The 17,416-nt window shown below is 42.6% G+C and overlaps 1 protein-coding gene across 1 annotated transcript in view; it reads left to right on the top strand.

Moving 5' to 3' along the window:
* Positions 1–17,416, top strand: part of GLOD4 (glyoxalase domain containing 4) — a 217,428-nt gene that overhangs the window by 93,321 nt on the left and 106,691 nt on the right. Inside the window, exons 2-3 of the mRNA XM_078679880.1 lie at positions 5,631–5,680; positions 12,383–12,503. Coding sequence (XP_078536006.1) covers positions 5,631–5,680; positions 12,383–12,503 — 171 coding nt within the window. The remainder of the gene's footprint in view (positions 1–5,630; positions 5,681–12,382; positions 12,504–17,416) is intronic.

The following is a 17,416-nucleotide window of genomic DNA, read 5'->3' on the forward strand; positions in this document are numbered from 1 at the left end:
ACACAAGCAACACCAAACCACTTTTGTCCTTATTGGTTCTCATCAGTGGGGTGTAGCTTGGATCCTGTGGCGCGGTGAGCAAGGCACCTATGCTGCGGCATACCCAGTGGCCATTTAGGGTCTTTTATCAAACATACAAAATAATCAAAACCGCTGGCAGCTGCTCTGGGTAGCATTCCAACACACCTTTTTTCCCGCCTACTGTGCCGCTATAGCTCGGAGATACCTTTTTTGAGTACATTGAGTCTTAAGAGCAGTCACTATTCCATTGCCAATAGTCAAGGCTTAGGAGAGCCTCTACCTTTAACTTTGCTCAATCCACCGACTCCGCCCCCAGCTTTGCGTAGCAGCAAGGTTTTTGTCTGCACGAGTCTCCCTTCAGGCAGCATCAATTAAGATACGTGTGAGTAGTGCCGTTTTTGACGTTTTTTACTTTTACCTTTGAGTTTTTTAGAGACACCATGCTCATATAGGTCTCTCTTTTTAACTGGTAGGATTGATCGCGGCAAAGGTTGAGGACAGGCCGATGCCCAACCCTCCGACTCTACCTTCCATCTCACGTAACGTTTGGTGTCTATTAGAGTGTCTGCCCTGGCGTCATGACTTCATATGTATGTAAGTAGAGACCTCGGCGGTTACCCGACACAGACTTTCGTGCAGGAATATGCTTTGACGCTCTGTCCGCTTTAATCCATAGGACTGACTGGATTTTTTGCCGCCTTACCAATGTTCCCTTACTGATTAAAAACGATATCGTTTCCTGAATGGTTCGGACATTGAATCCCACATTCAGAGGTATGATACGGTTCCGCTTTTTTGTTTATGTGGCAACTGAGAATGCAATTAGAGCACTAAATCTGCATCCCCTTTTTACTCGTTTTCACAGTTTTTACCCTGAGTGGCATCAACGAACCGATGGTCCTTCTGTGAGAACAGCAAGTCTGTTAAAGCACCACGGTGTTTCTCCCCAATTGTGGAGGTATGCCTTATACATTAAGTAGTATATTTTACTTTAATTTGCTTACCACTATGTCACATATGAGGCATGTTTAGAGAAACGGCATGCGGTTTTGCCAGTAGGGTCAATGTAATAAACGCGTGTATGGAAGGCGTAGGTTGGTTTCTCCCTAGAGGGGTACATAATCGACTCATCCATGCCCTTTTATCCATCTGTGTCATTGCGATTTAAGTGAATTGATGTTTTCAGTACAATGGTGATCAGTGACATGCACGCACCATTTATGAACTGTTGATTTTTTGTTCTCCTCTGTAGTTGTGAATATTTATCGGTGAGACTGATCACGATATTCTGCGTGGCATCATCTCCTGTCCTAAGTTTAGAGCCTTTTTGGCCTTTACTCCATGGTAATTATTCCCTTTTTTAATTTTTCCTTTCATGAGTATTTAGAGCTTTAGACGGTTGGATTCAGGCCACCCTTACTAGACTAAGTGCCATTGTTCTTGTTTTTAATTTTTCAGATACTACTGCCCCAACCTTCCCTCCCCAATTCCCGCCCGCATGTCCTGATGAAGACCCCGTAAAAGGACTCAAGATAGCCTATAGACAGGGGTCGAAACGTCGACTGTTTTTTCCTCGGACTTCCGGCACATGCCCCAGACTTTTTTCAAAAATCTGTGTGTGACCGTCGATTGTCATTGTTCAATTGAGTCCCATTGTCTGCCCGGATTCAGGGTTTTTGTATTTTGCATACCATGTATTGTGATTGATTTATAAGGTTACAATTGATTTTGTCTATTGACTGTGCTCACCCTCCTTTCATGTGCACTTATTCTCCTTTCCTTCCCTCTTTCTTGCCCTCCTACGGGGCCATTTATTTATTGTGAATTGTGATTGCCCCATGGCAACTATATGGTGTTGACTAATAAATGCCAATACTGGATATATAGTATTTATGTTGTAATGTTTTGAGTTTTTCTAGTGTGTGTAGGTTACAATACACTGTCCTTGCGGGGACCCCTTTGTTCATGTACCATATAGCGCCCAGGTCCCCGTGACTGCATGGGTTCAACCCCCCTTTTTGTAACGCCCTTTGAGCAGGTGCTGACCTGCGAGGTTTCTACTAATTGATTTAGCAAAACCATGGTGGAATCGGAATTACTGTCTTATACAGAGGAGTACATTAATCAATTAACTAAGGATCTATCTACTACATTTTTGTCTACTTCTGCCCCCATTGTTGATCTTACTCTAAATGATAAGATATCACGTTTAGAAAGATTAGAGAAAAAGCTTATAAGAACACGGCTACATGGGCATCTCTTTACTAGATACCTTCAAGAAAACATAATTCCGGTAGGTCTACAGATTAAGATAGAGCCTGCAATTTTTGTGGACGTACCGAAATTTAAAGAAGGTTTCAGGGTAACACTGTCTATCTGTATTTGATTTCATTGATATTATGAATCTAGTAACAGCTGATATTGCGCTTACAACCTCATGTTTTGAGAGTTGCGCGCCTCTACTGATTGTTATTGTATCCATATCTAAGCACTAGTGTTCCCACTGACAGATCTGCTGAAACCCTTGTCATTATATTCATTATGATCCTGCCCGGTTTCAACCTCCTGTGTGAGAGTTGCACGGGGGCTAGACTCATCAATATCTCGATCAAATGTAATGGCTGAGATGACCTTCCTTCTTCTTTTTGGATTGTATTAAAATCTGTAATGTTGCTTATTTCCTCATTTTCTTTCGTTGATGTGTTACGAACTGTGATTGTATCCATAGCGAGGCACTAGTTTCCCCATTGACAGAATTGTTGTAATTCGGTTTTTTGCATTAACATCTATCCTGATCCTGACCGTTTTCAACCTCCTGTGTGAGAGTTGCACGAGGTTCAGAATCAATATAACTCCGTTTTAAATGTAAGGGCTGTGTAGAATATAATTGTACATTCTTCCAATTTGATTGTTTTTGATCTGATTCTCAGAAGTCAGTCTGCTTTCCAATTGAAAAACAAAAACGTGTAGCGAGCAATGTAGTCTTTTTTTAGCCTCTACCTTTAACTTTGCTCAATCCACCGACTCCGCCCCCAGCTTTGCGTAGCAGCAAGGTTTTTGTCTGCACGAGTCTCCCTTCAGGCAGCATCAATTAAGATACGTGTGAGTAGTGCAGTTTTTGACGTTTTTTACTTTTACCTTTGAGTTTTTTAGAGACACCATGCTCATATAGGTCTCTCTTTTTAACTGGTAGGATTGATCGCGGCAAAGGTTGAGGACAGGCCGGTGCCCAACCCTCCGACTCTACCTTCCATCTCACGTAACGTTTGGTGTCTATTAGAGTGTCTGCCCTGGCGTCATGACTTCATATGTATGTAAGTAGAGACCTCGGCGGTTACCCGACACAGACTTTCGTGCAGGAATATGCTTTGACGCTCTGTCCGCTTTAATCCATAGGACTGACTGGATTTTTTGCCGCCTTACCAATGTTCCCTTACTGATTAAAAACGATATCGTTTCCTGAATGGTTCGGACATTGAATCCCACATTCAGAGGTATGATACGATTCCGCTTTTTTGTTTATGTGGCAACTGAGAATGCAATTAGAGCACTAAATCTGCATCCCCTTTTTACTCGTTTTCACAGTTTTTACCCTGAGTGGCATCAACGAACCGATGGTCCTTCTGTGAGAACAGCAAGTCTGTTAAAGCACCACGGTGTTTCTCCCCAATTGTGGAGGTATGCCTTATACATTAAGTAGTATATTTTACTTTAATTTGCTTACCACTATGTCACATATGAGGCATGTTTAGAGAAACGGCATGCGGTTTTGCCAGTAGGGTCAATGTAATAAACGCGTGTATGGAAGGCGTAGGTTGGTTTCTCCCTAGAGGGGTACATAATCGACTCATCCATGCCCTTTTATCCATCTGTGTCATTGCGATTTAAGTGAATTGATGTTTTCAGTACAATGGTGATCAGTGACATGCACGCACCATTTATGAACTGTTGATTTTTTGTTCTCCTCTGTAGTTGTGAATATTTATCGGTGAGACTGATCACGATATTCTGCGTGGCATCATCTCCTGTCCTAAGTTTAGAGCCTTTTTGGCCTTTACTCCATGGTAATTTTTCCCTTTTTTAATTTTTCCTTTCATGAGTATTTAGAGCTTTAGACGGTTGGATTCAGGCCACCCTTACTAGACTAAGTGCCATTATTCTTGTTTTTAATTTTTCAGATACTACTGCCCCAATCTTCCCTCCCCAATTCCCGCCCGCATGTCCTGATGAAGACCCCGTAAAAGGACTCAAGATAGCCTATAGACAGGGGTCGAAACGTCGACTGTTTTTTCCTCGGACTTCCGGCACATGCCCCAGACTTTTTTCAAAAATCTGTGTGTGACCGTCGATTGTCATTGTTCAATTGAGTCCCATTGTCTGCCCGGATTCAGGGTTTTTGTATTTTGCATACCATGTATTGTGATTGATTTATAAGGTTACAATTGATTTTGTCTATTGACTGTGCTCACCCTCCTTTCATGTGCACTTATTCTCCTTTCCTTCCCTCTTTCTTGCCCTCCTACGGGGCCATTTATTTATTGTGAATTGTGATTGCCCCATGGCAACTATATGGTGTTGACTAATAAATGCCAATACTGGATATATAGTATTTATGTTGTAATGTTTTGAGTTTTTCTAGTGTGTGTAGGTTACAATACACTGTCCTTGCGGGGACCCCTTTGTTCATGTACCTTAGGAGAGCTAATGGCGCACAAAACAGCGTGATGAGAACCTCTCACTAGACTAAACATAGCGCCTCACAGGCCTTTTATACTGTGGTTTGGGCCTTGAACCGTCAGTGAGGCACTAAGTGCAAAACAAAAGCAAACAATTGCACACAATTCTCAGCTTTAACTCTCTAAAGTAGTATCCAGAATTCTTCTTAGAGAGGAGCAGCAAGATTTCTGGAAGTTTGACTGAGCCCCAGTTTCTAACAAGCTTCAAACTGGCAGCCACCGGTCAAGTAAGCCTTCGTTGCACCTACTTTTAGATGCACCTATATTTCAACAAAGGTGATGAAGTCTTCTTTTCCATCTTTAATGTTGCATGATATTCATTGTTTTTGTACGCAGTATGCCCACAGTTATATCTGTGGGAAATGCAGGGAGCATCTTGGCACAAAACTGGGAACCGTGTTGAAAGAGAAAGTCAGAAATCCTAGCTCCTGTCCTACAACCACTAACCTTGAATTTCAGTGCCCTCAGAGTGGACCTTCTCCGATTCTGGATATTAAGTCTGTTCAAACCGGAAGCACGGATGTCTAGAGTGTGCGGGGGTGATCTTACTTTAGAAGACAGTGTTTGATGTACTTAAGCGAAGTGTTCTGCATGCAGCTATCATATCTCTAGCCTAACCCGTCACAATTATATTATCATGTTTAATCTCCCTCCTACTGTTTTTGTATTATGCCCAGTGATGCTTTTCAAAGACCAAGTTTACTGACAGCTGAAATGTGAAAAGATATGTATTCTCGGTGGAATCGATTGCTTTCTCGCAAAATCATGATTTGAAGAAATAAAGTGAATAGTGAATTGAGTTTGTGTTACATTTTGAATGTGTCACCACAAAAATCTTAAATTCTTTGTGCTGCAAATGTGCTTTTTTGACAGATTCTGAGGCACGAGGAGTTTGAGGAGGGCTGCAAGGCTTCCTGCAACGGGTAAGGAAGTGGATGTGGTTGGTGAAAGACCCAGCAAATGTATTTTGGAAGCACATATTCTGCAGTGTTTTTTTTTGCTTTTTAATATCTTCATTTGCATTTCGTCAAACGTACAGGTGACAGAAAAGGTATAGAAAAAAAACATATATGAGGCAGGGACAAGTGACCAATACATGCACGACGAGGGTTACTTTGCAGTTTGGTGGAACAGTGGCCAACCATGACTAATATTAGGCCCGTGCAACAGGTAAAGAATAGCAGAGCTGCAGTGGATTGTTATTGTTTCTGTGTATAGTTCCAGTGAAAGGGACCGAGCGAGGAGCACTGGAGGCCTGCATGCAGCTTCAAAGTGGCACAAGTTCTTCCCTACGCTGCCACAAGTACCAGTGTCCATTGTTTTTATTAAGCATTTCGTCAGAGCCCTTCCCTTGACACTGTAAGGGCTGTGGTTTATTCGAGATAAAGGCAACAGTAGTGTACTGTTACTGCTGTCTACAATTTCTTGGTTCTAGCTCCAATTGCCTGATGGGATCAAAGACTAAACTCAACTAGTCCATCTAGCCGGATAGTCAACATTATTTGTAACATAACCACTTGTAAATGAGATTCTTCCCAGACTAAATTCAAAAGTACGGACCTCCTGAAAGCTTCTAATTGACCACTCTGCGATCCTTGCTCATGCTGGGAAGGTTGAGGTCTAGGCCGTCAAGTAACCTTTATCACAGGAAAGCTTCTCGTACACATTTTGATGAAGTACTGGAAAACTTCATAATTAACTGTGCAAAATGCCCGCCCCATTTTTAGGTTTCACCTGAACATCGCTTGTGCCGTGCTTCCGAAAAAACAAATAATCTTAAAAGGGGCTTAGAAACCTGTCTATTACTGACCTTTACTTACACTTGGTTGGAATCAACATTGCTCTAATTTCCATGCTTCTGATTGGTCAGCATGCAGTCTTTGATTTTGCACATCTTCCTGCTTTTCATGTACATGCCGTGGAGCTTGGCCCAAGTACAGCTTCCAGTCACTGACTGAGGCCAGTATCCTTCCACTTGATACCTCCTTTGGTAGGCACTTAAAAAATATTTTTTTGCTATCTAGCGCTCCATACAAGTGCATCCGCAGGCTCTCTTCTACCCTGCACTCCTACCACATCATTCCCTAGCACCCTCCCCCACTCTGTATTTTTTCAAATTTGATTAGTAATGTACTTTATGCCAGTGGCTTTGTACAAGTGTTTATTTTATTGGAAGTCTCCATACCGTGTTTAACAGAGGTAGCGGGTACACACGCACACATACTCTACTGGTGCCCCCTCATTATAATATTGTGAGACTTGATAGGCTAAAAAAGACAGGGGGAGGTATAGCCTGCATTTGTATTTGTATTGTATTTGTATTTGTATTGTTTATTTGTAGAGCGCAGCTATCGCTCCGAAAGAAGCATCCTGGCGCTAACTAGACAATGTGCATACAGTTGCAGATACAATACTAGATAGTGGCCATTACGTAATCATCTGGAAGGTTAAAGATCCAGGTTTTAAGATGCTTCCTAAACTGGTTTTCCTGAGTCAGAAATCTAAGGTTCTTAGGCATTGAATTCCAGGCTTTGGAAGACAGGAAGGTTAGGGTCTTACCCCCCTTGGTTTTGTAATTAAATTTGGTCAATTTTATCAGGTTGTCGCCTGAGGATCCTAACATCCTGGAAGGGTTGTAGTGGGGGTAACGCCTGATGAGATACTTCGGACCTGTGCCGTTGAATGCCCGAAAGGCGACGATCAGAATTTTAAATAGGATCCTCTTATCCAGAGGCAGCCAGTGAAGGGTCCTCAGAGCAGCCGATGCTGAAGATTTCCTCGGCAATTTGAGGACGAGTCTGGCAGCTGCGTGTTGCACGCTTTGGAGTTTTTTCAGCGTGTTTTTTTTAACACCTGCCATCAAGCCATTACAGTAATCGAGGCGTGCGAGGATTAAGGCCACTGCCACAGCCTTTCTTGAATCAGTGGGCAGGAAGTCAAAAAACTTCTTTAGAGATTTTATAATGCTAAAGCAACTTCCTGCCACATTCCTTGCATGCTGCTCAAATGATAGCTCGGTGTCAAATAGGACACCTAGATTTCTTGCTGACACCACAGCATGTGGGGGAGCAGGGGAATCCTCCGGCCACCATTTACTCGGACAGAAATGGGGGGTTTTTCCCATAGGAAGGATCTCGGTCTTATTGGCATTGCATTTAAGATGGTTCTCTTCCATCCAAAGAAAAACATCCTCAAGGCAATTCTTGAGGTTTTGTTCCGCATTGGTGGAGTTCTTTTCAAGGGGTACAATAAGTTGAGTATCATCGGCATACGATGTCACCAGTATGCCGTATGACTCAATCAGGGAGATGAGAGGAACCATAGAGGAACCACCGATCAGATCTTGAAGTTGGCCAAATTCAATCCGACCCTCTAGAATCATGCGAATACCTAGGTCTCAATATAAGATCAGCTAACAATCAAGGATTCAACTTGCATGCCCTTTATCACCCACCAGGTAATAATAATATGACCTTCATAGACCAGCTAATGGAGATCAACACAGCTAACTCTAGCACTGAAGCAATTAACATATTTCTTGGGGATTTTAATCTACACTGGAATGACAATAACGACAAACAGTTCAACGTGCTTAAAGACTTTTTATCTGATCTAAACCTATCCCAAGCATGCACACAATCAACTCACTGGAAAGGAGCAACGTTGGACTGGATAATTTCAAAAAAAGATAATAAGTCAGTCCTCTCAATAGAGCCGTGCGACTGGTCAGATCACCATGCCATAACCTTCCTGATACCCACATGGAAGAAGATAAAGAACACACAATCTATGAAAATCAAAAGATGGATGCGAGATACTAGAGATGCAAACATGGAACTACTAATTGAAAGCTGCGAGAAAGACCTAAATCTACCTCACAACTTGCAGAATGTGAATGATCTAACTAATCACTACACTACTACAATAACAAAAATAGTCAACGCCACCATACCACTAAAACTGAAAAGAGTTACAGAGAAGGCTAAAAACCCATGGTTCAATGGGGCATTGAATGATGACAGGCGGACATTGAGACTTGCGGAAAGAAAATGGAGACAACACCCATTATCCCCCGAACTGAAATCCCTCAGAAAAATCAGAAATGAAAACAACAAAAAGATCCTCAAATCCAAGAAGGAATTTATTAGAGCTGAACTGGATAATGCCAAAAACAGACCACGGAAAGTATTTGAGATCATAAAACAACAATCAAATAAGCTGGCCAAATCTGCCCAAGAAATAAAAAAAACGCAACTAAGCTGCGAAGAATTCGCAACCTTTTTCACCGACAAAGCCGACACGCTGGAAAGAGAACTCAGGAATGCAGCAGACAACCTTGAACACCATACACCATCATTGAACATTACCTCAGAGAAAAGTGGATAGTTTGAAGAAAAACAAGGCACAATGGGACACTTTCAAACTATTGGATCAGAACACCATTGCCAAAACGCTATCAGACATCAAACCCAACAATCACTACAACGACCCGCTACCAACAAAATGCCTGAAAGAAATCTGCCATTCCGAGATTCCAAGATGGACAGAAATTATAAACGCCTCCTTATCCCAGGGGAGCCTTCCAGAATGCCTTAAAACAGGTTAAGTAGTCCCGATTATCAAAAAACCTACAGCGAACCCTGCAGATCCAAATAAATATCGCCCAGTAACCAACATCCCTCTTCTTGCCAAACTAATAGAGAAGTGTGTGCAAAACCAATTGAGCCAACACATCGACAATTTCTCACTATTGGATGACTGCCAATCGGAATTCAGAACAGGACACAGCACGGAAACGGCGATCTTACACATAGTCGATGATGCACTTCAGGCACTAGATCACAATCGAACGTGTTTACTTATCCTCCTTGACCTGTCATCTGCATTTGACACGGTTAATCATGAAAAACTACTGAACAGACTCCATGAAAGGATGGGAATATCTGGTAAAGTGCTGAAATGGTTTGAATCCTTCCTACAGAATAGAACCCAAAGATTCCTGGTCAACCAATCTCTATCACCTTCATGCCCTAACGTAATTGGATCTACATTATCTCCGTCACTGTTTAAACTGTATATCGAACCCCTCACAGAAATTCTCCGAAATTCCAAAATATCCTACCACATGTACGCGGATGACACGCAGATATACTTCAAGATCACATCCTTGGAAGACATCAACATAATGAACGAGGCCCTAAAAATGACACTAAAATGGTTAACTATCAATCATCTGAAGATAAACGCACATAAAACAGAATTCTTACTAATCTCGCCACAAAAGAAACAATCTGAAGTGAAGGAATGGTCCAAACTGATCACGGCGTTAAACTGCACCCCCACCCTAGTTGACTCAGCGAAATCACTAGTAATCACACTGGACGAGAACCTCGACATGAAAGCCCACATCAAAGCAATGGCAAAAAGCGCCCGTCTTCATCTGAACTATTTAAGAAAAATGAACCCATTTTTATCTGAAGCGGATCTAAAACTAGCAGTGCAATCATTGGTCATTTCGAGGATCGAATATGGAAGTATAACATTGGCAGGGCTACCAAAATTTCCACGGCACCAATAAAAGCATGCCTCAATGTGGCGCAAGACTTATCATTGGAACGAGGAAATTCGACCATATCTCCCCTCACCTGAAAGCATTAAACTGGCTACCTTACGAAGCCAGAATTCAGCTAAAGATGGCATGTATCACCCACAAAGCTCTTCATTTCAACACACTAGATACCTTGCTCAAAAAATTTAACTATCTGGAGGAAATAGACCAGAAGTGCCAAGGAACTGGTGCTGAGACACCCATCTTCAGGAAGAAAAAAACCTATGATCGAGCGTTCTCGGGATCGGCCCCTGGAATCTGAAACTCACTTCCCCCGAATATCAGAAAAATTCAAAATTCAGCAATTTTTAAGAGGGAAACCAAGATCTTTCTAATGAGTAAATTCCTTCCATAGGAATGATAGCTCGGCACTAACTCTTTGAATCAGAGACGACCAAGATATACCCTTGACTGGAGAATATAGAAGGCACAGGAAAAGACTCATAAAAACAATTATATACAGGAAGACCTAGTACACCACATATAGTTACTACCTAACCTACTTCAGGTCATTGTTTAAGTATTCCTCGTTAACCCTCTGTATTAGTATACCCAACTAAATTTGTTTACTATAATCTCGTTATACAAGATTGACTCTATTATCCCTCATGTAATGTTAAGCGCTCTGATACCCAAGGGTCTTGTTCGCGCTATAGAAAACTGTTTAATAAATAAATAAATACTCATAATATAACCATGCATTCGCACACACGCGCGCACGCACATACACACACAAACACATTCATACATTCCCAAACATTCATACATACACGCTTGCAATCACCAAACAATTTAAAAACAAAACGCACACATACCTGCAGCCAGCTCTGCGCTGCCTCGGCTGTTCAAGAAGGCTTGGAACTGCTCACTTCCCTCATTGGCTGACCTAAGGTCAGCCAATGAGGGAAGGCAGCAGTCCCAACGTCATCACAGAGAGGGATGGGGTCAGTGAGACAACTGACCGCCCCCCCATTCTGTGAAGAAGTATTAATGATTGACACTGGACCCTGGGCGCTTCAGTGCTTAAAACTGAAGCGCCCAGGTGCGAGGCAATCAGTGACGCTACCCCTCGTCACTGAGGGGAGGGCCTTAGGAACCTTTGCTGAGTTGAGAGCGTCACACCCACCGGAGCTGTGACTTTCTCAGCCATCAAAGTTCAGTTCAGGCAGCCAAGAGCCAGTGCTAAATGCGCATGTCTGGCTCCTAGCTGTCTGAACTGAAAGTGAACAGTGTCAGACACTGTTTGTACAGGGCACAAGGTGGAAGGGCGTGGCCCCTCCGCCCAAGTGGACTGGCCGCGCCTGTGTTCAAATCTTTGTTCGGGTGGGTGCAAGTGTTTATTTTAAATGGCATTTTGTTGCGATGATATCGCACTTACATTCAGAAATCCTAACTTCGGGAATGGTTCAACTTTCGTGTCAGTGGCTCTATGCATGTGATTATTAGCTGTGTGTCCTCTCACGGAGTTTATTAATTTTCTCAGCACGTTTTTTCAATTTTTAAAATGCACTGCTATGTAAAATGTAAAACAAAACATTGACAAACCCAATAGATTTCACAAAGGCAAATACTATTGGCTTTACCAATGTTTGTTTCATCTCTCATTTATTTTTCACCACATCCATATTTCTCCCTGTCTGGCCTGCCTTTACTGCCCTCCTATCACCCTCTCGCCCCTTAAAGCCTCCTTCGTACCTGAAGAAAGATTGTGGCAGCATTCCCCAGCAGATTCTTTACCCCTGCTTTTCTTGGAATGTCCAGGTGATGGAGGCCTATGCAACTTCTACCGGCCCAATATTATGCTGCTGCCGCCAGTTTTTGGAAGGTAGCAATTACATCCCAAACTGCAGAGAACTGAAAGACTTTCTCACCCACCCTTTAATGTTATATTTCTTCTGCTCAGATAAATATTTACTCCGACTGCAACACATCAAACTCCTTGTCCATGAAATAACCACCACACTCTAAATCTAATTGAGCAGGAGAATTGATTCAGCTGTGTTTGTCCTTTTTGTAGCCCATACGATGGCAAATGGAGCAAGACCATGGTGGGCTTTGGGCCAGAGGACGATCATTTTGTGGTAGAGTTGACCTACAACTATGGTTTGGGAGAATATCGACTTGGCAACGACTTCTTGGTGAGTAGCCATAACAGACCTTCTGTTCCTTTGCAAACTGTTCAAACAAGGAGTGTGGCAATTTCATCCCAACTTGCTCCTGTATGCCTTACTGTACACCCACTGTTCAGTGTATTCCTGCTGCTCCATAAAGCATAGTGTGTTTCTGCAAATACATATAGCAGGGCTTTGTTTCAGCCCTCTACTTTCATTGACCTTTTCATTTGTCATTCACTTTTTGCTTCCCCAGAATGCAGCATGGGGCAATGGGTCAGCTCACTTCAGCCTGTCGCTCTCTTGCACTATTAGTGAAAGCAGTTTGCACATTCTCCTATAAAGAAGTACCTTTCAGCAGTGATAGGGCTAATGCTTTAATTAGCCATTGTTTTCCCCCGTTATTTATCACCTTTTAATTTTTAGCCATCCATGTGTGTTTTTTAAATTTAGAAAATGTCTTTTTCTTCAAATTAATACACAGCCCTTCTATGTCAATACATCAATCTTGCAGGCTAGTCATTATCATATTCTTCAGTATCTTCAGTGAGACTTGCGTTGACAACTCAGATGCCACAACATGCTATTAAATTAGGTAATAATTTGAAACGCTTAGCATTAATTAATAAGCTCATATGAACATACAATTAAAATAGAAATATGTATGGTTGACCATGATCATGATATTCTTTTACCACTACTACCTCCAGTTGAAAGTGGAGTTGGACTTAGTGTTTTAATTCTTCAGGGGTAAGGCTGACCAATAGCATGTCACTAGTTAATGATATCTGTGAGCAAGACCAACTATTATTTGTGTAAATCAGCCCCTTCAGATACCTCTCCTCCTTTGTTCCAGGTAATCTATTTAAGGAAGTCCACCTCCCACTCTTGTGTGTCGGATACTGGTCCCCCTTTCTTGGTATTCAAACCCCACTTACATTATTGGAATTGGTCTTCTCCCAGAGTTATAGCAGGGCCTCACCCCATCTACAGGTATGTTCCTCTCTTCCCAGAGCTATGCAGTTTTCCTTACACATTGTGTCCAACTTAGTTTCTGCCCAACTGAACCCATTTCTACGTACACAGGTCCTCTGGAGTTATTCCATATTAATGAAGCAAGTAAGGGTTCTAGTTCATGATTGTATCTTAGAGGTATCTTGTATGATAATATAATGATGTCACGTAGCATGAACATTTTAGTGAGGGCTGATGTGGAAAGGGAGGACAGGAAGACGTGGTTGCCAATCCACAGTAACATGTTTATAAAAGAATTTAGAAACTCCAGCCACAGAATAGCTGCCTACAGGGATCCCTTCCAACTGATTTTAAAGCTTCTCCTTCAAGCTAACACATTCAAAAATTCTGCCAGAGCACAGCCCCATAGAGGAAAAGAGGGAGGTAAACAGGAGAGACCATAATAACATTACAAGATTAACACAGGGTGAAGCAGCTGCGCGCTACAATTCCTGATTGATTGACAGGTACCCTACGCATTGTGCTCAGTGATAGCTCTGTCAGCATTCTTCATGACTGACTTGATAGCTTATAAAGCGCACTATTTCCGAGGCGTCTTGGCGCTAAGGTAAGTGGATCTTAGGGCTTTAGGAAGAGCCAGGTCTTTATCGACTACCTAAAAAGAGCCCTACTTGATTGTAATCTAATCGTCAGGGGGAGGGAGTTCCACAATGTGGCTGCTTGATACGAGAAACCCTTTCCTCCCCATCTTGCTCTCCTTATTTTAGGGACGTGAACCAGTCCTGCATTAGCGGACCTGAGACAGCGTTGCGGCTGATATCGGCGAAATTGAGTTTGAATGTCCGCAGCTCCTCCTTCATACAGAGCCTTATGCACTAAACAGAGTGCCTTAAAGTCCACTCGCCGCTGAACTGGTAGCCAATGGAGCTGCTTAATACTAGCAGGCGTGGGGTGATGTTTGAATAAATCAAGCAAAGCCCGTGCAGCAGCTTTTTGGAGTGACTGATGTTTGTTAATCTGCCCTTTGTCAGCTCCTACATATAGAGCATTGCAGTAGTCGACTCTGGAAAGAACCAGAGCACTGACTACTGTTTTCCTAAGTGATAAAGGAATTAATGGCAGAATTTTACGCAGGACTTTTAGTGTAAAGAAACATGCAGAGGAGGCTTGATTTATTTGTGGGGCAAACTTCAGATCCTTGTCAAACACAAAACCAAGGTTCCTAGCCTTGGACACCGGGACCGAGCTGTTGCCCGCCACCGGGGACCCCCAGGATTGATTACATACAGAGGTTCTTTGACCGAACTCGATGACCTAAGTTTTTTCAGTGTTAAGCTTCAGGAAATTCGAGTTTATCCATGCAATCACACCCGTGAGGCAGTTACGAAACTTGTCATCTGTTAACTCCACACTTTGCGTGACCGACACCATTAACTGGATGTCATCTGCATACGACACCAGCGTAAGGCCATGATCTTTGATTAGTCTTGTCAATGGTGTAGGGTTTTAATTGCTTTGCCAATGTTTTCCTCCAAGATGTCTTGAGGTTTATGAAATATCTGGATACCCATATATTTGAAGGAGCTTGGCTCCCATCTCAAATGCTCTCCTGGCTGCACAACTGGGTCATCTAAGTTGATCAATCTAATTGGGTACACGCACATCTTTGCCCATTTAAGACCTGATATGCTACCAAATTGCTCTAATATTTCAGTTGTGCAACTGAGTCCCCTCCCCAGCTCCTTGGGATATATCAGCACATCGTCTGCATATTGTGATTTTATGTATCATATCCCTGCTACATTAATCCCTAATAAATTACCCTCTATGCAAAAGCAGATCGCTGGGGGCTCCATCCCCAAAGCAAACAGTGGTGGGAGGGGACAGCCCGGTCCTGTACTTCTTTCAATCCTGATAGAGTCTGAAATAATTTCCCCTATCTTTACTATGGCTATGTGTCAGTGTAAAGTATTTTTAGCCATTTTTCAAGCATGTCCAAAAATCCCCAATTTTCCATAACTGTAAATAGGTATGCCCAGCTGATTGTATCAAAAGACTTGACACCATATGTGTTTTGTAGGTGTGACATTTTATTTGATGACTTAAGTTGGTGTGCAGTTGCCTTACCTGTCCACCTCAGTTAGTCGGGCCTAACAATCGTTGGGACTAACTGATCTAAGATCTGCATTGGTTCTTCAAAGTTTGCCATGGTCTTTCTAATATCATAGGTTGTCCCAACACATGACTCTTTCAGCACGACTTTGAAGACCTCCCATTCATTAGTTGCCACTGCTGCTGTTTCTATTTTTGCCTTATTGTACCGATGTATTTCCTAAACTCCTATGGTCCTAAAACTGGGTTCATCTAGCACAATTAGCTGCAGTCACCATGTTGGGATAGCAGATCTATTGTGCCTCCGTGCAAGGTGTACGAGAAACGGATTATGATCCGAATATGATCTACTGAGATAATCAGCATAAGACACCTGGGAGAGAATGGTTTCGCTATATATCTTGTATGATCTAACATGTAGGTCATGGATAGATGAGTAAAATGAGTACTTAACTGAGTCAGGCTGAGCATTTCTCCAAACATCTATCATTGCTCAGTGTGCCTCTATCATTGCTTTCCAAGTTGCCAAAACCTTAGCTATCCTCATTGTTTTGGCCATGACCAACCATGGATATGACCTATTCTTGATGACATCTTCCCTCCATTAAAGTCGCCTGCCAGTATTATATGGGAACCTGCAAATTAGGCTACTTCAGCTGTGAGGTATCATAGAATTGTCCCTGGCCAAATCTATGGGGGCACAGATGCTACCCAGTAAAACCTCTACCCTGTCCAGCCTACCCAGTAATAGGACATTTCGTTCCTCTGGGTCTATGATCTGCTTCAAAAATGCAAAAGCAATTCCAGGTTATCAAAATACCTCTGGCAAACGCTGAGTATGCAGTGCTAAAGTGTTTCCCCACTCCACCGTCTTTTATGTTTAATGATCTTAGCAGACTTTAGGTGTGTCTCCTGGAGTAAAGTTATGTCCACTCCTCTGCTTCCCAAATATGTATGGATGTTATGTCGTTTAGGGATCTTATTTAGACCTTGGCCATTCCCAGTTAATATTTTATATCTATTCGGCTTTCCTAGTGGTGTAGGATTGTTCATTGCCAGTGTGCATTACAAAAATGCAGTAGTGGAGTGTGTCTTCCCTGATTCTTGTGGCTCTTGATTGATTGATTGATTGATTGATTTTAATACTTATATAGCGCATGCTGTCACCCTACGGGTATCCTGGCGCTTCAGACTAATAAGAATTGACCAGAGTGGAGGAAGTCACAGCGGAAAGATAGAAGGGAGGGAATTAGACCTTGGGATAGAGCCAGGTTTTTAGGTTCCTACGAAACTCTAACAGAGAGTTAAATTGTCTATGGTTCTGGGAGAGGTTGTTCCACAGACGGGCACCAACCACACTAAATTCCCTTCCTCCTGACCTAGAACGTTTAAATCTGGGGACCGTCAGTAGACTGGCACTAGAGGAGCGAAGCTGCCTTATGGGTTGATACCATGTGAACTTTTCCTGCAAATGAACTGGGCCTAGCTCATGCACCGCTCTAAAGACCAAGCAAGGAGACTTAAAGTGAACCCTTTCCTTAATAGGCAGCCAATGTAAGTCTCTCAGAGCCAAAGTTGTAGAGGAGCACCGTTGACATCAAAGGGCCAATTTAGCTGCTGCAGACTGGACTCTTTGCAATCCCCGAAATATGTATTGTGGAGCCCCCAAATACAAGGAGTTGCAATAATCCAGCCTGCTTACCACTGTGCTTCTTACCACCAATGAGCGTGACTCTGTTGGTAGTAGAGGGATCATTTTTTACGTAACATACGTATTAAGGCGAAGCACACGCTGGCGGTCTTATTTGCCTGTGATTCCATCAATCAACACCCCCAGATTACATACCTCACTG

The sequence above is a fragment of the Lissotriton helveticus genome, chromosome 3_1, assembly GCF_964261635.1.
Source record: "Lissotriton helveticus chromosome 3_1, aLisHel1.1, whole genome shotgun sequence".
Classification (NCBI taxonomy): domain Eukaryota; kingdom Metazoa; phylum Chordata; class Amphibia; order Caudata; family Salamandridae; genus Lissotriton; species Lissotriton helveticus.